Below are 23801 nucleotides of genomic sequence, written 5' to 3'. Positions count from 1 at the left end.
CCCGACTTCAGTATGGACTTTTGGCATGGCCGGCTTGCTGTGTCCACGAATACGATGAGGTCCTGTTACTCCGTGTTCCGCTCACCCCCTGTATCCAGTCAGCACGCGCATACATGCTAAATATGTCCTGTCAACGTAAGCTGTCAAGGAATTATCTATTGATGCCCTATGCTAGCCGCAGCAAGCCTTCCGAGGTTGGCATATCTTGATTCGACAATCGCGAACGGCTCCGAAAGATCTGAGATGACTACTAGGCTGGACACGAAGCGGTGAAGGATGATGATATTGACAATTTCCCCAAGTGCCAATTGCCTGTACGACATTTAGTTTTACTGCTATTGGAGGCAGCCATTTTGGTGATCCTCGATACTCGCTGTGCCAGCACAACGCAACAACTGTAGATTTTAGTCGAGTCTGACATCCACGAAGTGTAGCTTCTTGGATTGGGGCCCCTTTTCTGTGCAATACGCTCGCTATTTCAGTTATTTTCGACTAACCTCTCTCGGTGGACAGGTGACTGGGCCTTTGGGGGACGAGCCAGCGTAGGATGTACCCGGCGTAGCTTCAGATGTCTATGGTGCCCTTGTCCGTCCACCTTGTGGGATGGTAATTTCAAATATAATGTCTGTCAAGGACCACTGACATAACATGAAGCCATCGATAACTGCAGTACGGTATAAAATCATAGAACACACCACACCAACATTCGATTTCAGCTGCTGTCCCAGATGTTTTCTCTCCTGCTTGAGACCTGGCCTGCAGTCTACAGAATTGACATGAATTGCTAACGTGAGAACTTAGGCTTTTCATGCTTGTGTCCTGCTGATCTTTTATACTCCACCACCAAAGCCGTGACAGGTTGAACTAAAACTTAGTATCACCAATGCTGTATCGCGGAGGTCTCTGCCATATTGATTATTCACAGTGATTGTAGAATACCAATTTGCGTTGAGTGACACTGCAGCTCTACCTGAGAAATATTCAATTTCCTATTGTTGCAGTGTCTTCCACATTGCGTGGCAGGTTACCGTCTGGTGTCGGTTGAAGCATTGTCTGATCGAGGAGCGAAAATCTTCTATAAACAGGGTAACCTCAGGAGATCGTTTTGGGGGAGAAAGAAGTAAGTACAAAAATCTTCAGACACCAACTAAACAATCCTGTCTTTACCTGTTTCGGGAGTGTCGAAAATCTTGTCGCACCAATATATCGTCTTGACCATTTTACGGATACATATCTATCTATTATAAAACCCGCGATTCTCTTCAGTTCTCAACTCAGGCCGAATTGCGGGCTAACACTACTACTCGGGGTTATTTTTTTGTTATAGAGCAGTGATGTCTCGAGCAAGCGTGGCGCCCCTGTCGCTAGACCCTAAGCATGTGTCCTGCATCAGGGGCAGAACCGTTGTGACCTGCAGTATGTGTGCAGGAAATGCGCCAAGGTATGTTCAAATCTTTTTTTTTTGCCTATTTCTGTTCAGGACTCGCACAAGCACAATGTTCTGGTAGGATCTTCTTTCCTATCTGCCATGCATTTATTATCATACAAGTTGCAAAATTTTGTCTATTCCCTTCTTCCATCAAACTCTGAAACTCAACATTCCCTGTATATTTCTCCTCTCTTCTCCTTTTTTTTTTCCCGAAAGAACCAATCACTCAACTCAATAACCCGCCTACCAGAGACTCCGTCTGCTCACGCTGCGACGGACACGGTTTCAACGTGTTCATCTGCGCAACGTGCAATCCAACGGCGGTCACCGCCGCTTCGTCCGCAAAAGGTGCAGCTGTGACCAACACATCTTCTTCGGCGACATCCGCTGCATCATCTGCGGCGGTCTCTACGTCTTCTTCTCGTGGGGCGTCTGTGTCTGGTTCACCGTCCAATTCCATTGGAGCTGGGGCTAGTACTCGATCCTGGGGACGATCGGACAGGAGAGATGGGCACGGTCCGGGTGGGATTGGGACGAGGTCATCGAGGGGCGTTTGAAAGATTCTCTTAACTCACGTATTTTCTACTTCACTACTAGTCTAGGGGGTGTTAATTGGTGTTGGTGTTTAATGTGAGGGCTATATATATATGTTTTTGTGAGATATGAGAGACTTATACAATACATGCGAGTACACACCTCTCCGGTTTCTTAATTCGTTCGAATATCGACTATTGCCGGTCATTGTTGACAGCGCCAGTTCTGAATAAGAATTTTATCTCACCTATAGAAATGAATATATATACTCTGTCTAATGATGAGATGGTTAACTGGCGGCCAGAAACGGTGATACCTGACGCTGTCTTTTGGATCATGCTAACCATCCCTTCTCTGAAGCTCCTTATATGACTGCCCATTCCACGCTAAAAAAAAATAAGACCAGTAAGTCGTACAGACGTAATTTTCACTCTGGAAATGTCTCTTCTCCCTCATCATCTAAATCTCGAATCCGCGTAATCTCGAAGCAATTTCCATTTCAAACCTTTCCTGCGCACTGGGGCCTTCATAAATTTCCCTCATCATATCCGTTCCCGCTGGGAAATCATGTTCAAAGATAGGCTCACCAGCGCCTCTCATGTTCGCAAGGACTGATTGCCGGAAATGCCACCGAAGTAACTCATCTGAGACGCGGTGCAGGTCTCTTGGATTACGACATACAGGATCCAGGACTCGTCCATCGAGACCAAAGATGTCACGATTGAATACTATAATCTTATAGCCGTCCTTTGAACGAATAAAAATATTAGTAACCAAAAGAATAATAATATCTTCTGCGGAGTCACTCACGTCTGGATTGACTGAGATGAGGTAATTGTCGAACATTGTATGAAGATCACGCCGTAGAAGTAATCCGTTCTGACAACTGTTTATCTTCGAAACTCCATTCGCATAGTCCATATCAGTGATCCATCTTCCGAAATTCTGCGTAATCCATATATTCTCCTTTTCAAGCGGGAAAATATGGGCTCCTTCAAAGGGGCTCCAGTCACCAATATCCGCGTTCAGATTTTCGAAACCTGATAGGACACACTTTCCATCTCGTTTACGTAATCCTTCACGAAAGCTCTCTTCTCTTCCACTGACACTATGTGATAGAATTCGTAGCACCCAGGGTTCGTTAGTGAGCTTAATAGAGCCTATTTCAGTCAGTAAAGTAGGATCATAGAAGTACTTGTTAAGATCATAACACTTACCATTGCAGTAGACGTCATAATCACCAGGTTCAAGGCGGTTGCTTGTCGGTAAGATGATCTGTTGGGAAGCTCGAGCTTTGACTTCAAGCTCAGCATCTGTAATGAGCAGGATATGGCTCAGGATCCATAGAAACACCGCTTCTGTTATCGATCCATTCTGTCGCATTCCACCGAAGTGGTCGCCTGTAGCACCATTGTAGATGAAAACATTTCGAACCCTGGCGCGATTGACGTTCATTATGAAAAAAAGAGGATCCAGCCTCGCAGATAGGATCACAGGATGAAGAGAAGAACGAAAGCTATCAAAGTGACTGTGTTGGATTAAGCGAATGATAGCATCGATGTCTAATGTAAAAAGACCCGAATAGTCGACTGACTCCTTACTATTACTGGCCAAGTTGACTGGTGAGAACACGGCAAAGACTAATGGCCAAATAAAGCAGATGAGAGCGGCTCATTAGATGATTACGAGAAGATTTAAGGGCAGAAGAGTGAGTTCCTGGGGCCTGAGAATGCGGGAAAGACGAGTCTGGCGATGGCGAAGACAGTAACTAGTACTTAGGGCAGGCGGTGTAGGTGGGCAGATAAGCAACCGTCTCATTGTATACTTACTTGCTCCGTACTCCGTCCAACTCGGACGACTCAATCGCGTTGTATCCTGGACCGCTGTGGTGCCTCAAAGGTTGGTTCCTACAGGAGGCATCATGGCTAGCACCTTGCACAGCCCAAGCCAATATAAGAGCCCGACCGGATCCCTCTGCCGGCGCTGTGCTCAATGCTCAGCAACAGGCCGAAAGCTCCTCCGATGCAGCGGCTGTCGCGCAGTCCACTACTGCAACCGCGAACACCAGACCGTTCACTTTATCCTGCATAAATCTGTTTGTAAACAGATTAAGAAAGCACGCGCTATACTCGCCGAAGAAGACCGCCGCGTCCGCAATGCCACGCCGGATTTCATGACTCCCGCCAACGCCTTTGAGACGCATGTCGGCCACTTCTGGGGCATTTTCAACACGCGCGGCTATATGCGCGCACGGTTTGAGCTTGCATGGGATCATTTGCTTCCCCTTGGCACATTTGATAGTGTCCACGAAGCCCTCGAGCACTTGCTGGATATGCTAAGACTCTGCCGCGCCGACAATCTGGGGATACGAGACATTGTGCCGGCGATAATGCTGCGACTGGATCGCGACCAAGAATGCTATGATTTTGTGAAGTGGTGGGCGACGTGTGACCCAGACGGCGATTACAACTGGGGCGATATGACCTTACCGTACCTCAATATCTCCGGGGCTGATGTTCTTGAGGATCCCGGGTTCCTTCTCGGCGAATTTCCGAATTTGAACCACATCATTGCTGTCCTGATACTAAATTTGAAACTACTCGTGGATATTCGCAACTTGAAGATCACCCGAAAGATCCTCCTCACGCGAACTCGCCTCCCCTTCGAACTTCGGGAGGCGATCGAGTTGGCCGTGATTCGGAGTCCCCTCTCCGCGAAATTCCAGAGAGAATCTACCGTGTCCCTTTTAAAGATCGAGAGCGAGCTCGTGAAAAAAGCCCGCAAGCTCGGTATGGCTGCGGTCACAATTAACCCCTACTTTATTCTGCCCAGCCTCCTCGAGCCAGATAACGCATGCAACTTCATACCCGAAGTAACTGAAAGCGGCGGCTGTGACGAAATGGCCCAAGCGATGCAGTACTCATATGCCACATGGTGGGAAACAGAAGGCATCTTAGACCTGCTGAATGACGCGCGCACGTGCGCAGCGCGTGACGCCGTGGACAAGATTGAGGACATTATGAGAAGTGAAAAATTTAAGTCGCGGCCAGGCTCAGACCGGACAGCGGAGGAGCTGCTGGATGACCTGAGCATCAACCGTATCTGGCCATATCTGTATTATGCGGTTCAGAACGCCTCGTACCTAGGCCCCCGGTCTGAGAGGCCTTCTGAGCGGCATACACGTGAAAGTAACGAGATATGGGCGAGGGCTAAAGCAGAAGGTGCAGATTTTGAGGCCTTGTTTGGGCTGTAGAGGGAGAGCAATTTTTTTTTGGCTGCATGCACATGATTAGGGGCTTCGGAAATTTTGTACGAGATATTAACCTTCTATATTGTACCTCTACAACTTTCTGTGCACCGGGAAATGTACAGGTAAAATTTGTAATGAACAATCCCAACCAATACTACTTTTCTTTTGATATTATCATATGCAGATTCCAGCCTTTAATCAGGCTTCAGGCTTTAGACTTCCTTCAATTCAATTTGCCCAACTTTGGCCATATTCCGAAGTCGCGCGGGGATTTATGGACGCGGTGTCACTGACTTAAACCCCTTTTGGGGAGTGGTGCCATATATATTGGAGATATCCGATAGGATGTAAGTGTGTAGTACATGTACCTATATATGTATGTGGACCGCATCAGGTCAGGGGACAAGGTGAGTTGAATTCTGTAGGACAGCACGTGGGTTCTTTTCCTTGTTTGTTTGTAAGTTGAAAATGCCGAGGGTTTTTGTTGGTTGATACATATATTAAGTATAGTGTCTGTATTCTCGTCTAACAGTAGTATGATGAATGAGTTGAAGAGAGGTGAAATTAGAATAGAGATGTCTTTACCCCCCCTCCTTCTTCTTCCCGGAACGCCTAGATAGATAAGAAACAGATCTGTCATGGAAACAATCCGAGAGGACATACATGCATATTATTACAGAACCCTCCACCTCATCCGAGACAAGAGTATAGGTATAATAATACCAAAACAAATCAGTACTTCCCATCCTTCGTACCACAAACATTCTGAAACACATCCAACGTATGCTGCCACACCGTCTTCCCAACTCCCTCTTCGCGATACTTTCTCAATAGATTTTGCTTCCCGACAACGTCCCCATTCCAATTCAACAAATACCCCCCGCTTCCTTTTACCCCATCACTTCCCACCGCAGCCGCAGCAGCAACAGCAGCAGTAGAACCCTCCCCATCCCTCTTCGGAACAAAAACCTGACTTGTCGCCGCATACAAGTGCCTCTCTCCACTCTCCTCCAGGGGAACGAAAAACGGCTTCGCCAGAACTGAAAACACCTCCGCTCCGAACCGCGCCAGCGGACCAAGATCACGCATGATTCCTGTCTTCACGACTCCAGGGTACGTGTGGATGAAGCTCGTCCCTGGATTCTGGGAGGCGAGTTCGTGCGTCATGAGTGAGTTCATGGTGATGGCGTGGGCGCCGCATGTTCGTAGGCTGTAGTTGTGTTTTAACGCGAGGTCAGTTAGGTTCAAGGGGCCTTCTTGGCCTGCGCCCAGGACGGAGACGACGCGGGATAGAGGGGAGGGGCTATTTATTGTTGTTGTGGTGGTGGATGCGGCGGTGAGTTGTGGGAGGAGGTTGTATATGAATCGCATTCGGGAGTAGTAATGGACGTTGAGTTTCTTGTCGAGGCCTTCGGACGTTTCTGGATTTGATATGAGTTAAAACACAAAGATAAGAGTGCAAATTGACACAGTTCAGTACTTTTACATCCTTAATATGCAGGGAAAAAGGAAATTGAAGGAAAATAAGAAACTCACCATCTCTCCCCTTCGTAGACAAGAACCCACAACTCATAAACAACAAGTTCACCTTGTCTTCTCTCCTCTTGATATCCTCACACGCCTCATCGACATTGCGTAGGAGGGACACGTCACTTTTGATAAATGATACTTTCCCATCGGGGTTCAGAGAGCACAGTTCTTCGATAATTCGCGATGCATGCGTCTCGTTGCGGCCGACGAGATACACGCGCGGAGAGAGCGTATGGCGGACGAATTCGCGGGCGGTCGATTCACCGATTCCGCTGGTACCGCCGACTATGGGGGTTTGTTAATAGGGATTCAATTTTGGCTTTTTTATTTTATCCTATATCTCTAGACGGTGGTGTGGTATGGTATGGTATGGGGCGAGGATTGGAGGTGGTTTCAGAACATACCAAAGACAGCAACGAGGCCTGGGCCTAGTTCTTTGAGAGACGCATTATTGGCGCGGACTTTTTGGAGAGTGACCATTTTGGATATTGTATATAATATATATCCTCGAAATTCAACCTGTGTCTGTATTCAGTGTTGAGCGAATCTCTCTTTGGAGGTGTCGATCCCTTAGTAGGTTGAAGCTGCAGCTCAAGCGATATCCCGTGCAGTAGTACAACTTCACCTCAACGCCAACTTCAATAATTGTAAAGTGATCTTATAAAACGAAACAAGACAGATCTATCATTGCCCACAGACGTTGGCTGTTGTCATCTATTTATCCCCGTATCGATTTGGTCCGTGAATTCGTCCGTCCCGCTGACTGCGGTCTAAGTAACTGACTAGCCGGGCTTAACCCGACCGTATATACGTGACTGCCTACGCTAGAATTAGAAGATCCTTTGATACATCTGGAAATTCTGTCAGCAGCTCGCCTTAGTATCTGAATCCTATTTTTATAACGTGATGAACGTCTGTCGAGAATACAGTAATAGCTGGACGAATAGATTCATTTGGTGGCCCCTCTCAGAAAATCTGCCGGCCGTTCTCAGTCGACATCGGAATGTACTTGAAAACCCATTGCTTGTTGAGATCTCCATATGCATCCATATGTACCGCACTTTACACAATAGACTAGAATCAGAAACCACAAAATGTAATCAATGTTACCAGCGCCAACACGGCCGGTTCAACAAGACAATATAAACGAAGAAGTAATAATAGAAATTAATAATAGTAAGCAGCGGCTCAAGTCATAAAATCATCATGGCGCCTACTTCGCCTTTTTAACCCATGCATCGCTGACCCTGTGACGCCGATAATAGAACCAAGAAAGCTGAGAAGATGCAATGCAAGAAACCAAAAACGACTAGCTCACAACCGCAAGTTGCGCGACGAGATCAGAAGCAACGTCAAGATACGGGTAAGGACTTGTAACTTCCTTCTCCTTATTTCTGATCCGCTTGCTTGTGGGGCGCCATTCGGTATCGCCTTCAGCTCGGATCACATTCTGGTATCCGTCACACTTGAAATCGACCATGTAATTGTTTGCTTCTAGTTGATAGAGCTGAATGTCAATGAACACCCACACACCGTGTGTGATTCGCAATGAATGATGCTGGGGGCTAGCGGACGCAGGGCCCGTGGTGCTAGCATTGTCAAGGTTGGCATGAACAGCAGCCAAGGTCTCATCCGGGAGAGATCCGCCCATGAGATGCACTCGTCGCCGGAACTCCTCCAGATCGCTTCTGCTGCTATGTGCACTACCCGTCAGACCGGGAGCTCTGACGCCTTGTTTGAGAAGCCGGGCGCGGATAAACCAAGGATCTCTCGGGATGTAGTAATTCGAGGGCAGATCTGGATATTTGCGCTGAAGAGGCCGCTTGTCCACAGGAATGCCAGGATCTATATCGGAATCAACGCCCTCTGATCATTGAATTCGGTTAGCGTATCTAAGTCAGAAGAAACGATCGTTCAGAAAACCTACCTGCTTCAGCAGGCTCGATCTCCCAGACTCCGCCTTGAGCAGCAATGGCCTTGTACAGGCAGAGCATCGCCTCATACGGCTGGTTCCGCGATCGAATTCCAAACTGCCACTTTCGTGTTTTCTTTGGCGTGTGTGTGGGAGCGGTAAACCCTTCAGGAGGTTCAAAACGCAGTTTTTCTAGATCTACGACGCTGCGTGCATGTGGCTTGAGCGATCTAGCAGTGGCCGCTTGTTCTTCAGGGGAGCGCTCCGCAACCGTATCGGCAGATCCATATTGCTCGTCAAGACCGTTTCCATGGCCTTCGTCTATTGAACCCCTCTCCTTCATATCACGATCACGCTGCTCCATGATCTGTTCGTGGACATATGGCAGACTCGTGGGAAGAATCCTGACATGGCTTACACGAGGCGAATCATCCTCATCATCATCGTCGTCCTGCTGGGCCAACTGTGATTGCGCGGATGGAGGTGTTGCCGGAGTTCGCGAAGTTAAAGGCGATATAGCATCTCTCTTACGGAACGCAGCCGTCATCTGCTTGCCGGCTCCCGGGGGCGACTGCGCATATCTCTCTGGTTGAGGGGGAGAGGAGACTGGGGAGGAGGCGTCAAGTTGATCATCAGTGGGGGCTATTATGGACTCGTTAGCAGGTTGATCATGTTCTGGCATCCATTATTACGCCTGAGAGCAGGAAATAAGGTCCTCACAATTTGTCTGCATCATTTCATTCTCCGCAATAATAAAGAAGGCATCTTTGACGGCACTAGGTTCCGGTCGTTTTAATGCATCTTCAATGTCCTCCTTAGCATATCCCATACTCCTTTCGAGTTTGGCAACAGCCGTTCGGTGGATCTTTTCTTGTATCGCCGTTGGCTTTCCCGGTGCAATGTTCCGCGGGTCAATGGCTTTCTTCGGATCGACACCGGTATTGATGAATTCTTCTGGCGGTGGCTCCAGATACTTGGGCAAATCCTTGAGAAACCACGGGTCCTGGCGAATTTCAGGGATTGTAATACGGTGGACGGGATGCACCTGTAGCATAGACTTGATCAACCTGGCGGCTCCTGGTGAAATGTACGACGGCATATGGAAATTTCCCGCAGCGATCTTCTTGAAGAGCGCAGGGATATAGTCATCGTCGAACGGAAGTCTGCCCACAAGCAACACGTAAAGAATCACTCCACAACTCCAGACGTCCACTTCAGGCCCCGCGTACAGCTTACCAGAGATAACCTCCGGTGCTGCATAATTAGGACTACCGCAACTCGTCTTGAGGAAATTCCCGTCCGTCATAATGTTACTGAGACCAAAATCCGCGATTTTTACATTCTTGGCGCTGTCGATGAGCAGATTCTCCGGCTTAAGGTCGCGATGGACAATTTTGTGCCGGTGACAGTATTCGACCGCGCAGATGATCTGTTGGAAAAACTTGCGCGCCTCGTCGTCATTACATCTCCCACGTTTGACGAGATAGTCGAAAAGCTCCCGCTCTGCATATTCCAGGACCATCACAATGTCAGTTTTGGTTGCGATAACGGTGTATCTATATTCCAAAGATGAGTCAGCGGCTACAATGCAATGTCAAATTCCTCGCACCACCTGCGGAATGATCAGGGGAGGAGACGCACAGTTTGATAATGTGTGGATGTCGTAACAGCTGCAGATATTGAATCTCCCGCTCTACACGGCCAACCATGTCCCTCGAGAGCAGTTTCCGCCGCGGGATGATCTTGAGAGCGACCTGGCGGCCGCTGGGCTGGTGAATGGCCAGTTTGACCTTGCCAAAGGATCCTTCACCCAGGACCTTGACGGTGTGGTACTGGTCTAGCCGCTGCATGTCCCTGGTGGTGGCAGGCGACTGCACCGAGGGATCAGCCCGGGCATTGGGTCGGGGAGGCGGAGGCATTGCCATGGCGGACGAGTTGGAGATGGGGTTGGGGATTCCCCCGCTGGCTCGTACACGGTCACGGTCAGAGTCACGATCGCGATCGCGGTCGAAGGAGGGGAGAGGAATGGAAAGGTCTTCGTCGTCGAAGGCGGCAGCCATGGCAGACGACGACGGGCAACGTGACGTGATAGATTCTCTGGGTTTCGGTCCCAAGGTTTCTGAAGCTGCTGACTGTGCAACTTCCGAGCTCTCCCCACAGCCCGTGTGTGGAGCGCTGGGGGCGCCAGCAGCCGTTAGTCTGGCTGGACGAGCCAAGTGTCGTGGGCGGAGCGGATGGCAGGAATGCTGGGCGGAAGCGCTGTGAACCACGGGCGGCGGTGGTGAGGCGGCGTGGAGAGCAAAGCAGACGAAAGGGATGATGGCGCTATCGATGATGAGAATCTGAAGGGGTAAACAAACAAAAAGGAGGGACCGAAGATCGATGACGATGGATGATGGAGATGGAGATGGAGATGGAGATGGAGATGGAGATGGAGATGAAGATGAAGATAGTTACCTAGAAGCGCTCTGGTGCCCGATTTGGAGTAGGCAAAGGCAGCCCGCTAAGGCCAGTGCCCGCCATCCCTGCTCAACCCCGCAATCATCTTCCTAACTTGATTATCTGTGCTCGACCTAGTAGAGACTCGACATGATGCTCGATACAGATGGTCAATAATGAATATGATGGCCAATACGATGGCCCTGGAGACGGATAACAGCTACCGTGATTACTGCCTGTGCCAACAACATCGTCGTTGTTCGAGATGGCAGTATCTGTGCCGTACTACGCTACTTGAATATCCGATGGTACCTGAGAGATACTGGCCAAGTACGACTGAAATCAAATATATAGGATAATCCCTACTCAGGACACATACAGATCTGTAGAGTGTTTACGTCGTAAGCAAAGAAAAGGAACGTCTACACTCGTCACACAAGCCAGCTTCGCCAAACTACTCGCAGGACTTTATTTATTCAAGGCCCAGGGTACAGGCTCTAGCAACTAACGCTTGCAGAGAAATTCCATCAGAATCTGTGGACTATAGGTAAATGGCCACCCTATATCTGCTGCACACTTGTATCATGACTTAAGACGATCCCACTGACAGTTCTTTCTTTGGCAGTCTCCTGTAAAGAATGCAGCAGCGACAGTTCGTCGTGCAGTGCCCATAGAGCCCTACAACTTTCTTGCCCTTCTCAAAGAGCCCAGAACATCTCTCGAGATGTGTGACCAGGGGTTTCTCACAGCATGCACATGGTCGTCCGCAACAGCCGCCGGTACGTGCGCATATCTTGCTTTCCTTAAGCCATGCAAGGCTGAAGCCCTGGCGAGTCCTGCGTCGCGGTAACTCCCAGCTGCGTGTGTATGACATGTCAATTTTTTCCTCCAGTAGTTTCTTCATCGCATTTTGATGGATGAAGAGCCGTTGGCGAACATTGGCAATCTCTCTGTCATATGCTTTGAGGGTTTTGGTGTAGTTTTCATCGATGTCCTTTGCAGTAGATTTTCGAGCCGTTTCTCGAATCAATTCGCGTTTTTCATCCTCCCAGTAGTGCTTTAATTGTAATAACTCCACTCCGCGCTGTTCGTCACATTCGTACTCGGAGATCCAGTCCTTCTGCGCTCTGACGTCTGGGGGATCTGTGAGGGCATTCTTGAAGCTGCGAACGAATTGCGCCAATAGGTCAAGATGAAGGAAATCAAGAAGTCGTTCGACCATTTTTTCTTCTTCTTCGGGCTGAGCAGTCTTAGCGTATGTAATTAGATTTTTATTAAATCTTTGAGATCGGCACGTAGAACTGTTCCAACTGCTGAGTAGAAGGTGTGTGAAAGTGAGCGTAGTGCTTCTGTTGATAATTTTCCGCTCTCAAAAGAGTATCCTGCCGATCTGAATCAGTTCTAGCTAAAGGATCAATAACCTTGGATGCATATGTAGGCTAGGTACAACACCTAGATATCCATGGTTATGTATGTTATGACCTCAACGAGGTATACTTCGGGATGAAACTGCATGAAGGACTAGAGATCAATGATGCTGTCGGACTAATTACTAAATTCTAGCTGAGTTCTACAAGCTACTAGAGGCGGTTTGGCTATTCAATATACAAGGCAACCAAACGGACGCGACAACAAAGAATCCGGCACCCTCCCATTCACCAGCCCCATATATATATCAGAACAAAGGTTTCCCTATCAATCAGGGAGTCCAGATGGCGCAGTGGTACGAAGCCCGTCCACCCCATCTAGCTGGAGGCTTCCTGTTCGAACCCTGGCATGGGCCATGGGATTTCGAAGAAAACCCCTGCCCGCCAAAAGCATAGGCGGGGGTTTTCGTAACACCTCCATCTCTCCTCTCTTAGAGGAGTGGTGGGGGTGTGAGCTTTTTGTATTTTTCCCTTTCTTTTTCGTTTATTGTTTTTTATTGTTCTTGTAATGATGGGTGTTGTGGTCTAATATAAGTGTGATTCTTTCCGTACGAACCTGGCAGATATCAGGTAACCCCTGAGCATGCATAAGTCGGGGGCCTAAAATCCTTCTATGGAGGGGTAAGTGGAACACATACTTAAAAAGGCCCATAGGTATAAAGCATGGGCGAGCAGACACTACTTGTATGAAATAATCGTCAGCAAAAGACGAAACCATCCCTATCCACATAACCTGACATATTACATCTAAATATCTAAATCCCTCGCGCCCATCATGGCCCTCCAAATCTTCCCAGAAATAAGTAAAAAGACCACCCTATCTGACGGGACATCTTACGCCTACATCCGCGTTCCCGCTGCACACGCAACTAAACCTACCTTTCTCTTGCTGCATGGGTTTCCGAGTTCCAGCTACGACTGGCGTCGTATCGTGCCTGGATTGAAGGAGGGCGGATACGGTATCATTGCTCCTGACTTGCTTGGATACGGCGACTCGGACAAACCGGAAGAGGTGGATGCGTATTCGTTCAAACGGATGGCAGATCATGTTGTGGAGATTGTTCGTAATGAAGGACTCAATCGAGTAATTGGAGTAGGACATGACTGGTGAGTTTATTCTATTCATTGATTTCTTCAACGTAGGTTTGTCGTTACTGAAAATGTGAGATCGGGATACCAAGTCAATAACTAACCATTTTAATTTGAATAAAAGGGGTTCCGCTCTTCTCTCCATCATCGCTCTAGCCCACCAAGAGCTATTCTCAGGCATTGTTTTTCTCGCCGTCGGCTATTTCCCACCAGGTCCATTCGACATCGACGAAATCAATACCGTTACCGAGAAACTTCTCGGATACCCAGCATTCGGGTACATGAAATTCTTCAACCAAGACACAGCCGCGAGCGTGATTGATGCAAATCCAGAATCATTGACGTCGCTGTTATACCCAACGACCCCGGAAGTCTGGAAAACAGACATGGGGCCTCTGGGCGCTGCGGAGAGATGGATTACTGCTGGGAAAGTAACTGCTCCGCCTCCGTGGGTGAGCCAGGAGGAGTTCGATACGCATACGCGGATTTTTCAGAAGGGGAAGTATACGGGGCCGTTGAATTGGTATTTTTCTTTTCTCATAAGTCGCACAAAGATTACACCGGCTGATTTATCCCAGGTACAAGTCCGCAGCACGGCGGGTCGATCAGGAGTACTACTCTACGTTCACAACTGATGAGAGTAAGAGCCTCGATATACCGTCTCTGCTGGTAACCGCAGCATATGATCGTGTTTGCGTGCCAGAGTTGCAGAAGCCGAGAACCGAGCAATATCTTCACAACAACCGTACGGAGCAATTCGAATGTGGTCATTGGATTCCACTAGAAAAGCCGGATGAGTTAGTTAGATTGCTCGAAGAATTTGCCAATGGGCATTAGACACTTATAGAGATACGTGTTTTGACATATTAGAGATTGTATATTGATTATCTCTTTATTTTTGATTGGGAAGAAGTGCTTCATTCATTCATGGCCACCAGCCTGACGTCTTGTATTAAAAGGGAACATAGCTGGAGATAGCACGAATTGCACCAAAGTTCCCGTTGTAACTCCTCTGGTTCATAGATACTATAGGGGAGCTTCAGCCCTCCGCACCGTTTTAACATTCCAGTTATTCAACATAGCCTCAAACTGTTCCACGGTTTCATGGGAGAATTCGCTGTACCAAATCATATGAAGTTCCCTCTTGGCTTCCTCACTAACATCCTTCCACGTATCTTTCTTCATGTCAAGTTCGTGTCTCGCCAGCGTGGTGATATCAAATCGATGACCGGTCCATTTTCCGCGATGAATTCGGGTAGTGTTCTTCATCGAAACAGACGGATCTGAAGACCAGCAGATACGAGACACGACCAACTCCCCAAATCCTCGAAAATCGATATCCGGTCCATGAATATGCTCCTTCTTCAGCGCGATCGCTTCAGCGTGCACAAACTCTTTAGTAGTCAAGTTCCGCAGAACCCACGGCTGGTTTTCCGGATAGAATGTCTTTAGCGGTGGACAGATGATCTCACGCAGACGGTTTACCCACTGCTCCTTCTTGGCGAGAAGAGGGTCGTTCATCCTCTCGAGATGGTTACGCATCTGGTAGACCAGGCCTGAAAATAGCTTGACGCTATATGTCGTGGAAATATCTCCACCATTCGCATTTTTCGGATAGAGCAGCCTCTTGTCCTCATCGCTGAACCAAGACGGTTCATCCCCGACCTCAAGGTAGTCGCCTATGCACATAAGACGCTTTCCGGCCCATTGGCCCAGAAGAGACATGTACGCAGCGTTGATGTGTCTCTCAGCGATGTTGAAAAGATATCCATTGGTAAGGCTGAGAGCAACTACATCGAAAATGTCAAGTTTCTCGAATACAAGATCGTGGATTTCCGCAGGGAGCTTGAAGAAAGGCGAGTGAGAAGTCGCGGCGCTTTTGAATTTCAGGCTGGATGATCGCGTTACATTGCTGATGGGCACCGCAGATAAGTTGAATCAGAGGGCATAAACTCACCTTGAACGTTTCGGTGGAACAGGCACGGCAAGGAGATCTGTCATGTGCCCAGTTGAACAATCGAACAGAAACTCTCCCAGTTTAATACCACCGGTAGGCAGATGTTCTCTCGTGTCAAGACAGCACAGGATCCAGTATTGGCCCATGGCTGCTAGATGTAGATTGTGAGTGTAGGGTGAGGTTTTCAAGAGAGGAAACCCTGAGCGGGGATAAACAGGAAAAGATGCTGACAATCTGGTGTTTCTGAATGACTGCCTGTCGGGTAATAGCAGCAACACCCATGTCAACAAAGCGGAGTGGGACATGACATTCCAGATTGGGCAAGAGATGCAGAAAGCCCCTCAACGTTTACAGGCAGCAGCCATATGTCGATTCACTCCAGATCAACCCAGGGGTGGAGGAAAGAATTTCGAGTGTCAAGTACACGTTGCATCGCAATGACGGTTTCATTTCCGGCTAATTGATCTAGAAGCGATATGTAGTATGTCACTATGCAATGTGAATATGTTTCTTTGCTACATCGAATAAGTATGCATCGTATGGCCAAGAAATACCGCATTGAAGATGTCAAGGTTGATGCCAAGGTTCTTCTGCTAAATCGGTTGAGCAGTCGCGATATTCCTGAATCCTGAGTTGGTTTATCGCGATACATCGTCGCCCAAATAAATTGGAGGGCCCTTGCCAACAAACGGGGTGGTTTTATACGCGCTACTTTGTAGAAAAGAGAGAATGCTCGCACTAATATAATACAGATATTATCATTGATTCTTCCATATGCAGCCATCTTACGCCTTTGTTGAGACCGCGACTCCACGAGCAGTAGAAGCCCCAATAGGATTGATCTCACACTTCGGCGCTGTAGTTGGTGGTTCAACCGGTTCTTCAGGATGTTCCCCCGAGATCCGCTCTGCTTTCACCACGACGGGTATCATCGCACCTGTAGCGAGCTGGAACTTTCGATGCCCAATCACTTCAAGGATGCTCGTGATAGCACCAGAGTGTGCAGTCAAAGAAATGAATACGTTGTCATCATTCGTAAAGATGTCATCGAGCAGTTTTCGGAGACGTGCTGAGCGGGCGGAATCTGACTCGCGGCTTTTGGCGTCCCAAAGCACGTCTTCGTCCGAGAAATCGGGTTCGAACCTGTAGTGTGGGTATTCTTCTGCAATGGCAGACTTGGAGGAACGGCGATCACACGTGTGAAGGCCAATCGTTTCACGGAGCAACTGAGATATACGTCAGGGATTTCCACGACATCAACCCAAGCCATTGCTCATTTTACATACCTCTTTAACGGTAGGCTGGAATGGATCGATATTGGGCAGTTCAAGCCCCGAGAAAGTGATACTCGCCGTGGCTAGACAACGGTTCAACGGACTAACGTAGTATGATTCCGGCGCCGGGACTTTATTCTCAATCTGCTTCTCCCAGGCATGATGAGCAGTCTCTGCCTGTGCAATTCCCGTTTCAGTGAGATGAGCGTCCACCCAAGTTGAGGTCTCGTTGCCGTCCTGAAGAGACCAGTAGCACTAATCGGCTTGTCAGTATATATACTTAAGCTTTGAAATGACCAGATAAAAAAAAAAAAAAAAAAAAAAAAAAAAAAAAAAAAAAAAAAAAAAAAAAAAAAACATAACATACATCCCACGCCTCAGTCCCATAGAAACTCTCCGCCACATTATGATATCCCTCACCATGGCGTCCGAGGAAGAGGACTTTATAATGTACTCCCTTACCGCTGTCACGGGCCAACGAGCGCATTTTATTCTCAAACCGCTCCCATTGTGGCTTGTCACCGTGAGGATCAAATTCCTCATCTGTGTCATAAGTACGGTTTATCAAGCCAAAATTGGAAGCAACCTAATTGAGACCATTATTGTTAGTTCCGGTTCGTATCAAGCGAAGGGGCCATGGATTTTCCAAAGAAGGAAGCCAGCGACGCACATAATCGAACGCATTCGGATCCGTATCTGGCTCATCCTGGAGAAAGAACCCTGGAACGGTGCTATATGTCAAATACGACGAAGAAGACATGGACTCAGCCATGCTCATGAGTCCCGTAACGAGGACAGTAAGGAAAACCAATGTTGGACTGTATATAGTACAGGTTAGCTGCGATTCCAGTCCAATCCAATGCCATGATTGAAGGGAAAGTATGTACTAAAGGACAATCACGCGAAGTTGACGCGCGAAGACATCAACTCTTGCTAACATATACTTACATGACCACGGTGATTCGAAATATCCCGCTCCCAGACTGTCGCGAATGCTGATAGGTATGCCCATCCACCTCTTCGTCGTCCTCAAGGGACGAGCGGGGCCCATCGCCCGTCCAGCGGGCGTGGGGTCGTGCGCGGCGTATTAGCGGAATCATGATCTTTTTAGCGTATCCAACGGCGGAGCATAGATGCTCGTGAAATAAGGATGAAACAAGGACTCTCACATCAGGGATGATGAGATGGATGGGAAATGAGATCTACAAGACACGATGAAATGACCTCATGCTCGTCGAGCATAGACGTCCCGTTCGCTTTTCCTTTACCGTTCCTGACCCAATTTCCCTCTCCCTCCGCCCGGATGCGACAGGATGAGCCACGTGGTACACCGCCTGCGGTTGGCGCCTATCATAATAATAAATGACAATAATTGCGACTGGGAATTTAAAATGAGGTTTATGCACGAGTTCATACTACTTCAAATCTCATATGCAATTCTCTAGAGAGATGTGTTGTTGATAGAGATACATGCATAGAAGAGCCCTTATTCTGATATTGCATGAAACGCAAAGCTGTATCACGCTCTAGACCGCTAAGATGGCCTCAAAAGCCAATTGAACCAAAAACAATTTTCCTCCTAAACTCCTGTATTGCTGCGACCGTCCACATCATTTCCACATCATCGGTGGGAATATGCACGATGGGACAACGTATGCAGACATGTGCCCGATATCCTCTTCAAAATAGGGGGCCATATACGTGAGGCTGTCGACTGCTGGAAATAGCCATCGACAGACTCCCGAAATTTTGCAACCAGCCAAAAAGATTGCTGAAAAACCATGAAAAACTGATGGCAACGAATCCGCGGTAGAGAATCTCTGTGTAAGCCTGGGCCAACCAATTAATGGTCGAGTCTCCGCGTCTTTTGCTCGAGTCCTTTACGGCGTTGCGCTCGCTTGGGCTTTCAAGAGGTACAGAGCTAGGTACAGAGCTCTGTGGCTTAACTTGCCTGTCGCGCCAGAATTCTTGTCGGCCATCATACTGCTCAGGGCTGCCTGACTTGTTGTCCGATGCCGTTCTAGCGTAGGACGACGTGTAGTCAAGCTGCTGGCTCGAGTCGGGGACACCCGCTGTCGACGACGACCTTGGTATAACATGGACATCCAGATGTTTGGGTTGCAGTCCGCCTTGTGTATGTACGAACGGAGATTCGGTTGCCGATACAGCGTTCGCGTCCGAGGACGAGCTCTCCCAAACGGGACGGTCGACGTATTGTGGTGTGTGCGACACACGGGATCGAACTCGCTGTGTGTCACTGGTGGGCGAGACGGTTGGCGACGACCCATCGGAATGCCGATAGTAATGTCTCTCGAGCGAGGGAACAGTGGTGCATGTAAATGTACAACCGGGGAAGAGACACGTATACGTCTCAGCCAGGGAAAGATGGGCATCAACTGACTCTGCGGCTGTTGAGGCACCTTGTTTGAGAGCTTCGTGGCCTGCTTGAACGAGCTGCAACACCTTGTTGTTGCGTTCTTGTACTGCTTGTACCGGTGATGGTCTATCTTGTGCCCTTATCTTCTTGACAGAGCTCATAGATGTAGATACACTGTCGAAGCAATGGCACTATAAATAGGTTAGCAACTATGGTCCCAGAACAACATTACAGTAAATTAATAACGGGGGTTTGACGTACCCGTTTATGTTGCTTCCTGTGCTTCTCACAGGCGCCGTTCCTGCGAGCGTTGATGTAGCTCTCCCTTTGTGACTGGGTCCTGGGCTTCTGCTTTTTTGGCCGAGATGCGGTCTCATTCATATTCAAATCGAGAACCAACTCAATTCCGCGGTTAGCACACCTCGAAGTAGCCCGCTGGCTTTCTCGCTTTGACACGCATGCGGATGAAGAAGGTGTCGACGGAGATTTCGTAGCCTGTATCGGAGACTCCACGCTAAAGCTGTTTGTCCCGGACAGTGGGGAATCGGCGCAAGATAGGAACTCAGAACAGGGGTCGAAAGAATGACCAGAAACAGAGGAATCAGAGACAACGCATGGCTCGTCGACAGGAAAATCTTGCAATAGCTGAAGGTGCAGTGAGATTGCAGCGTCCCTTCGCTTCTCCTTGTTTGATGCGCAGTTCGGGCTCGCATCTGCTTTGGCATGTACTAGCTGTCGAATGGCAGACGTCAATTGCAGGAACGACTGCTCATCTGCATCGAGGGGCGTGTCGTATTGTGACAAGTAAGCATTGTCAAAAGAAGGAGTCGTGAAATCTGATGCAGACTGAGGCGATGTAGAGTTGGACTCAAATGAGTTACCAATGGTCTGAACGGAAGGCACAACACCGTTTACCACGTTTGACCTGCTTTCTACCTCATTCTCACAACCCTCCAAGGGTCCAAAGGTGGCGTCGAAATCATACAGATTCGGTACTAACGTAGCATCAGCTGACTCCGTAATGGAAAAGTAAAGCTGACTATTGGACGAAAAACGGGATCTCATACGCAGATCGCTGTCCATATCGCATCCAAGGAACTGGAAATCGGCATCCATATCGAAATAGTGATTGATGCTTCCCTTGGTTTCCATCGGACTCAACCACTGGCGCGGACTAGCCGACATGTTGCGAATATCACAAAGTGGGTATGGAAATATATTGCGATTCAAACTGTTGCACTTGTAGACTTCTCTTTGAATCTGTAGGTCAGAAACCACTCAGTCCCTTGTTACCAAAACCAAGACGGAGCTTAGGATAAGAGACAGGTAGCAGGCAGCCGCCGCCAGATAACTCCAATACAATCTAAGATGAACGGGAGGAATTCGGTTCAACAAAAACAGAGAGACTTGTATGTAATCACTCAAAAGCCGTATGGCCGTAGTAAGGCGTAAACGAGGAAAAATCCAGGCAACTAGAGATTATCAAAGATCCTGGGGGAGCAGACAGTCTATATCCAAGACGGCCGCTAGTTCGAGTCATCGCGCAGTACTACGTTGTGGAATTGAGCCAATCAGCAACGGAGAATCTCGTATTCGGCCTTTCCTGATGGGGTTCCCGACTGCAGCAACGCTAAACCCGAAAGGGTGCCCGACCGTCAGCCGCGGCAGCCATGGATGCAGCCGATCGATTCCTCTCTGCGTTCGAGGCTGAGTTCTTGCAGGCTTGGAATAATAATAATAATGGCAGACCAGGAGCAGTAATTACTATGAGCGGGAGGCCTGATGTTTAATATAATGACTGAAGGAGGAAGCGCCTAAGGTAGACCATTGGTGATGCGATTTGTCAGATACCATGGCCCGCGCGTGAAACTTGTGTACAATATTCGTCTGTAATAATAATTCTGGTTGCAATGATAATAAATAATATAAAGTGGAACCATCGAGCCTTTCCCTTTTTCCCCTGCTAGTCACCTACAAGATACAAAGGTACAAAACTACTGCAGTTGGCCTGGAGATGAATTCATATTGTACATGTACATAGATGGAGCTAACAAGGTATCCATGCCGTTAAAGTACTCCTGCCCTCGGGTCTGAGACGCCGGACCACAAAACCAATGCGACGAGTCGAGAACATCAGGTGGTATACTAAATCTGACCCATATTCTTGACTTGTGGAACGTCCCTCTATTCAATGGCTGAGATGATAAGGAAATCGCGAACAAATATGCTGGTCGTACATTGAGAAGAATGAGAATGTGGAGAGAGATAGCTTAGCCAGGCACAGCATCACAACGTCCGTTTCATCACGGTGAGAGAGCTGTACTCCAGCGGACAAGCAAGGGAGAACAGACATCACCAGCTGTAGTACTGGTTCTGTGCGGTGATCTTTCGATCCGGAAGCTGGGTCCACAGCTGGGACTTGCGCTGGCGCCCTGCCTTGGCTTCGCGATCCTTCCACTCCCGAATTCTGGTCTTTTCTTCCTTCAAAATAACCGACAGACCGGTGTGCGGTGGACGCATCAGATTGATGTTTCCCCTGGCGCGGTGGTCGTACTCGACTCCGAAAGGACCCCGGTTGACCCAGGCCTGCGAAACGTAGATGTCGGTCGGCTCCTTAATGACCTTGCGCTCACCAGACTTGAGCGTGACGGTGACGGGCTTGGGCTTTTCTCCATCCGCAGCCTGGACAGCGCCTAGCCCCATACCAGCATTGACAATGGCAACGTTCTTGGCGTGCTTAAGGTGTTCCAGGACATCCTTGGCCGCCTTCTTCTTGCTGAAGCGCATCTGCAGAATGGCCTCATCGATGTTCTTTCCGGCAATCTGGCGGGCCAGCGGAGTCAACTTCTTCACGGACGTCTTGAACCAGTGCGACTTGGAAAGCGACTCTCGCTCTGACCGCAGGATCTCTTCCGTCTTGGTGAGACGGCCCCGACGGCGAATGGTGCGGGCAACCATCTTGCGTTCCCATCGGATACGGGCCTGTGGCCGAGGATCGAGAACGGCCTGCATGAATGACCGGTTCCGTGCCTCCAATTCCACATCGGCTTCCTCCTCTGCCGGCTGCTGGGTGGGTTGTCGGCGAGCAGGCGTTCGTCCGGAGGCGACCAATTTGGGCGAGGCTTCGTCCTCTGCGAAGATGGAGTCTGCACTCAGGGAACCCTCTCTCTTCTGGGGGGCTACGGGACGGCGCGTGATCTTGCCCTTGGGTCCATCGGACTTCTTCCCGCCGAAGAAGAAGTTCTTGATCGAGGACAACGCGGACTGGCGAGGAGCAGAACCCGCATTGTTTGGTGGGTTCGAGGTTTCGTCCTCCTGGGCTCGTCGGACGGGGGTATAGGTCAAGGTTCGTCGAGGGACGACGGGGACACCGGTCCGGGCTATATCATATCAGTTAATCTGCGTTGCTCCATGAATAATGTCTCGCGTAATATGCCATATTCCATCAACGCAGAAAGGGGAAGAAAACCACGAACTTACCAGAACGGACCAGATGCCGGTAGGGATGAACAGCCCCCAGAGAAGCCATAATGACGCTGGGGCTGCACAATGCGATGGTGGAACTCCGGAGGTGCTCGATATTGAGCAGCCGCAGAAAAAGTGTCGGAGGTCTGAGGACGGAAACAGCGGGAATGGATGGTCTGGTGCACCGTATATGGTCACTAGCCACAGAACCTTATGTAATCATATGGCGGTGCATCTGCTTACATACTTCAGAATTTCTTTACAGTCTAGTTAAGTCCCCAGTAATAACAATAAAATACATGGTGAACTGAATTTAGGTAGGTAATTAATTAATTAAACCAAACTGGTCTAGATAGCCAATAATTATTAATTTACATCTTAATAACTAACTACTGCATTCTCGCCGCCAAATGCTCCCCGTAGCTGCTCGCTGTGACCTCACTACGCAAGTAACTACTGTACTGTAAATGCTACTACTAACTAGTTAAATAATTCATTGGATTCATCCAGTGCTTTTAGCTATTAAACTAGCTGCCTGCTGCGTATTAGAGGCCTCCAAACAGCCCCAGCCAGCGCTCTCCTTGGCTGCAGCCTCACCCAAGCCGGCGCCTGCAGACGTGACGAGAGGTTCTTCTTCCCAAGAGCTTCGAGGTCGCGGCAATCCCAAATCCCGGCCTGTCTCCGGGCGCAGGTGGTAATTAGATGATCCGCCGCAGCGTAGCCCAGCAAAAATCCAATAAATTTTATTAAAAATTATGACAAATATCAGAATCAGAAATCAAAAATTCTCTGCAGTCTAGAAATCCTCCCTCCAAAAAAAAAAATAAAGAAAGAAAAGGAAAAAGGAAAGGAAAGGAAAGGAACGCACGGCCGTCCTGTCTCGTCTCTCTGGCGCACGTCAACGGCGCATACTGGACGGTGCGCGGCTCTCATCACGAGCTCTGGTCCCCGTACCAGAGAAGACCCCGTCATCTCCACCTCGACGATCCACCGGCCTCACATTTCATCTTTCCTACTCTCCTCGTCCTTCAAATCCTCCCACCATCCTTGCCCAGCCCTATCGGGACGCCGTTCGTTTGCTCCCTGAGCATCCTGCCTGCTGGCTTTCTCGCGCAAGG

At 48.8% G+C, this 23801-nt stretch overlaps 11 protein-coding genes across 11 annotated transcripts; 3 read left to right on the top strand and 8 right to left on the bottom strand.

Annotated features, from left to right (window-relative positions):
- The first annotated feature begins 969 nt into the window (after window positions 1–969).
- On the top strand, window positions 970–2204 carry C8Q69DRAFT_144354 (hypothetical protein). The gene is made up of 3 exons (XM_028625470.1): window positions 970–1120; window positions 1328–1441; window positions 1680–2204. The coding sequence occupies exons 2-3, from the start codon at window positions 1335–1337 to the stop codon at window positions 1984–1986; spliced, it is 414 nt and encodes a 137-aa protein (XP_028487305.1). The 5' UTR covers window positions 970–1120; window positions 1328–1334; the 3' UTR covers window positions 1987–2204.
- C8Q69DRAFT_525321 (HNH endonuclease-domain-containing protein) lies at window positions 2119–3683 on the bottom strand. Its single transcript, XM_028633604.1, has 3 exons — window positions 3181–3683; window positions 2774–3123; window positions 2119–2710 (listed from the first exon to the last, which is right to left on the bottom strand). Exons 1-3 carry the CDS (start codon window positions 3416–3418, stop codon window positions 2423–2425), a joined length of 876 nt encoding a protein of 291 aa, XP_028487304.1. The 5' UTR covers window positions 3419–3683; the 3' UTR covers window positions 2119–2422.
- A 76-nt stretch (window positions 3684–3759) lies between these two features.
- Window positions 3760–5382, top strand: C8Q69DRAFT_456225 (hypothetical protein). Its single transcript, XM_028629825.1, has one exon. It carries the CDS (start codon window positions 3885–3887, stop codon window positions 5214–5216), a length of 1332 nt encoding a protein of 443 aa, XP_028487303.1. The 5' UTR covers window positions 3760–3884; the 3' UTR covers window positions 5217–5382.
- A 430-nt stretch (window positions 5383–5812) lies between these two features.
- On the bottom strand, window positions 5813–7408 carry C8Q69DRAFT_144240 (short-chain dehydrogenase/reductase). Its single transcript, XM_028625468.1, has 3 exons — window positions 7148–7408; window positions 6750–7028; window positions 5813–6634 (listed from the first exon to the last, which is right to left on the bottom strand). Exons 1-3 carry the CDS (start codon window positions 7221–7223, stop codon window positions 5946–5948), a joined length of 1044 nt encoding a protein of 347 aa, XP_028487302.1. The 5' UTR covers window positions 7224–7408; the 3' UTR covers window positions 5813–5945.
- A 562-nt stretch (window positions 7409–7970) lies between these two features.
- Window positions 7971–10992, bottom strand: C8Q69DRAFT_144264 (putative serine/threonine protein kinase). The gene is made up of 4 exons (XM_028625469.1): window positions 10297–10992; window positions 9376–10211; window positions 8671–9297; window positions 7971–8609 (listed from the first exon to the last, which is right to left on the bottom strand). Exons 1-4 carry the CDS (start codon window positions 10713–10715, stop codon window positions 8053–8055), a joined length of 2439 nt encoding a protein of 812 aa, XP_028487301.1. The 5' UTR covers window positions 10716–10992; the 3' UTR covers window positions 7971–8052.
- A 576-nt stretch (window positions 10993–11568) lies between these two features.
- C8Q69DRAFT_144234 (hypothetical protein) lies at window positions 11569–12586 on the bottom strand. The gene is made up of 2 exons (XM_028625467.1): window positions 12545–12586; window positions 11569–12476 (listed from the first exon to the last, which is right to left on the bottom strand). Exon 2 carries the CDS (start codon window positions 12314–12316, stop codon window positions 11684–11686), a length of 633 nt encoding a protein of 210 aa, XP_028487300.1. The 5' UTR covers window positions 12317–12476; window positions 12545–12586; the 3' UTR covers window positions 11569–11683.
- Window positions 12587–13166: 580 nt separating this feature from the next.
- On the top strand, window positions 13167–14542 carry C8Q69DRAFT_144133 (putative epoxide hydrolase). The gene is made up of 3 exons (XM_028625466.1): window positions 13167–13628; window positions 13735–14133; window positions 14189–14542. The coding sequence occupies exons 1-3, from the start codon at window positions 13297–13299 to the stop codon at window positions 14445–14447; spliced, it is 990 nt and encodes a 329-aa protein (XP_028487299.1). The 5' UTR covers window positions 13167–13296; the 3' UTR covers window positions 14448–14542.
- Window positions 14543–14636: 94 nt separating this feature from the next.
- C8Q69DRAFT_441837 (hypothetical protein) lies at window positions 14637–15713 on the bottom strand (the record flags this gene model as incomplete). Its single annotated transcript, XM_028628784.1, has 2 exons — window positions 14637–15501; window positions 15568–15713. 2 exons carry the CDS (start codon window positions 15711–15713, stop codon window positions 14637–14639), a joined length of 1011 nt encoding a protein of 336 aa, XP_028487298.1.
- A 150-nt stretch (window positions 15714–15863) lies between these two features.
- On the bottom strand, window positions 15864–18235 carry C8Q69DRAFT_456211 (histidine phosphatase superfamily). The gene is made up of 5 exons (XM_028629824.1): window positions 17790–18235; window positions 17512–17659; window positions 17209–17427; window positions 16854–17096; window positions 15864–16793 (listed from the first exon to the last, which is right to left on the bottom strand). Exons 1-5 carry the CDS (start codon window positions 17939–17941, stop codon window positions 16353–16355), a joined length of 1203 nt encoding a protein of 400 aa, XP_028487297.1. The 5' UTR covers window positions 17942–18235; the 3' UTR covers window positions 15864–16352.
- C8Q69DRAFT_456210 (hypothetical protein) lies at window positions 18236–20728 on the bottom strand. The gene is made up of 3 exons (XM_028629823.1): window positions 20286–20728; window positions 19480–20213; window positions 18236–19409 (listed from the first exon to the last, which is right to left on the bottom strand). Exons 1-3 carry the CDS (start codon window positions 20401–20403, stop codon window positions 18522–18524), a joined length of 1740 nt encoding a protein of 579 aa, XP_028487296.1. The 5' UTR covers window positions 20404–20728; the 3' UTR covers window positions 18236–18521.
- An 842-nt stretch (window positions 20729–21570) lies between these two features.
- On the bottom strand, window positions 21571–22747 carry C8Q69DRAFT_441834 (ribosomal protein L22/L17; the record flags this gene model as incomplete). Its single annotated transcript, XM_028628783.1, has 2 exons — window positions 21571–22598; window positions 22699–22747. The coding sequence occupies 2 exons, from the start codon at window positions 22745–22747 to the stop codon at window positions 21571–21573; spliced, it is 1077 nt and encodes a 358-aa protein (XP_028487295.1).
- Between the last annotated feature and the right edge of the window lie 1054 nt (window positions 22748–23801).

This window comes from Paecilomyces variotii (assembly GCF_004022145.1).
Source record: "Paecilomyces variotii strain CBS 101075 chromosome Unknown C8Q69scaffold_2, whole genome shotgun sequence".
NCBI classification, from domain to species: Eukaryota; Fungi; Ascomycota; class Eurotiomycetes; order Eurotiales; family Thermoascaceae; genus Paecilomyces; species Paecilomyces variotii.
This window is presented reverse-complemented; position numbering and strand designations above follow the sequence as displayed.

Coding starts and splice junctions, on each gene's coding strand:
- C8Q69DRAFT_456225 (XM_028629825.1), top strand. CDS start 3,885: ATGGCTAGCACCTTGCACAGCCCAAGCCAATATAAGAGCCCGACCGGA.
- C8Q69DRAFT_144264 (XM_028625469.1), bottom strand. CDS start 10,715: ATGGCTGCCGCCTTCGACGACGAAGACCTTTCCATTCCTCTCCCCTCC. Junction 10,212..10,296: donor CATCCACACATTATCAAACT/GTGCGTCTCCTC, acceptor TTTGGAATATAG/ATACACCGTTATCGCAACCA. Junction 9,298..9,375: donor TGAAATGATGCAGACAAATT/GTGAGGACCTTA, acceptor AGTCCATAATAG/CCCCCACTGATGATCAACTT.
- C8Q69DRAFT_144133 (XM_028625466.1), top strand. CDS start 13,297: ATGGCCCTCCAAATCTTCCCAGAAATAAGTAAAAAGACCACCCTATCT. Junction 13,629..13,734: donor ATTGGAGTAGGACATGACTG/GTGAGTTTATTC, acceptor TTTGAATAAAAG/GGGTTCCGCTCTTCTCTCCA. Junction 14,134..14,188: donor TATACGGGGCCGTTGAATTG/GTATTTTTCTTT, acceptor GATTTATCCCAG/GTACAAGTCCGCAGCACGGC.
- C8Q69DRAFT_456210 (XM_028629823.1), bottom strand. CDS start 20,403: ATGTCGGCTAGTCCGCGCCAGTGGTTGAGTCCGATGGAAACCAAGGGA. Junction 20,214..20,285: donor CGATATGGACAGCGATCTGC/GTATGAGATCCC, acceptor ATGCTACGTTAG/TACCGAATCTGTATGATTTC. Junction 19,410..19,479: donor ACAGGAAGCAACATAAACGG/GTACGTCAAACC, acceptor ACCTATTTATAG/TGCCATTGCTTCGACAGTGT.
- C8Q69DRAFT_144354 (XM_028625470.1), top strand. CDS start 1,335: ATGTCTCGAGCAAGCGTGGCGCCCCTGTCGCTAGACCCTAAGCATGTG. Junction 1,442..1,679: donor TGTGCAGGAAATGCGCCAAG/GTATGTTCAAAT, acceptor CCCGCCTACCAG/AGACTCCGTCTGCTCACGCT.
- C8Q69DRAFT_456211 (XM_028629824.1), bottom strand. CDS start 17,941: ATGATTCCGCTAATACGCCGCGCACGACCCCACGCCCGCTGGACGGGC. Junction 17,428..17,511: donor ATCCGAATGCGTTCGATTAT/GTGCGTCGCTGG, acceptor GGTCTCAATTAG/GTTGCTTCCAATTTTGGCTT. Junction 17,097..17,208: donor ATGGGACTGAGGCGTGGGAT/GTATGTTATGTT, acceptor CAAGCCGATTAG/TGCTACTGGTCTCTTCAGGA.
- C8Q69DRAFT_144240 (XM_028625468.1), bottom strand. CDS start 7,223: ATGGTCACTCTCCAAAAAGTCCGCGCCAATAATGCGTCTCTCAAAGAA. Junction 7,029..7,147: donor AGGCCTCGTTGCTGTCTTTG/GTATGTTCTGAA, acceptor AAACCCCCATAG/TCGGCGGTACCAGCGGAATC. Junction 6,635..6,749: donor GTCTACGAAGGGGAGAGATG/GTGAGTTTCTTA, acceptor TATCAAATCCAG/AAACGTCCGAAGGCCTCGAC.
- C8Q69DRAFT_525321 (XM_028633604.1), bottom strand. CDS start 3,418: ATGAACGTCAATCGCGCCAGGGTTCGAAATGTTTTCATCTACAATGGT. Junction 3,124..3,180: donor TTATGACGTCTACTGCAATG/GTAAGTGTTATG, acceptor TGACTGAAATAG/GCTCTATTAAGCTCACTAAC. Junction 2,711..2,773: donor TCATCTCAGTCAATCCAGAC/GTGAGTGACTCC, acceptor ATTCGTTCAAAG/GACGGCTATAAGATTATAGT.
- C8Q69DRAFT_144234 (XM_028625467.1), bottom strand. CDS start 12,316: ATGGTCGAACGACTTCTTGATTTCCTTCATCTTGACCTATTGGCGCAA.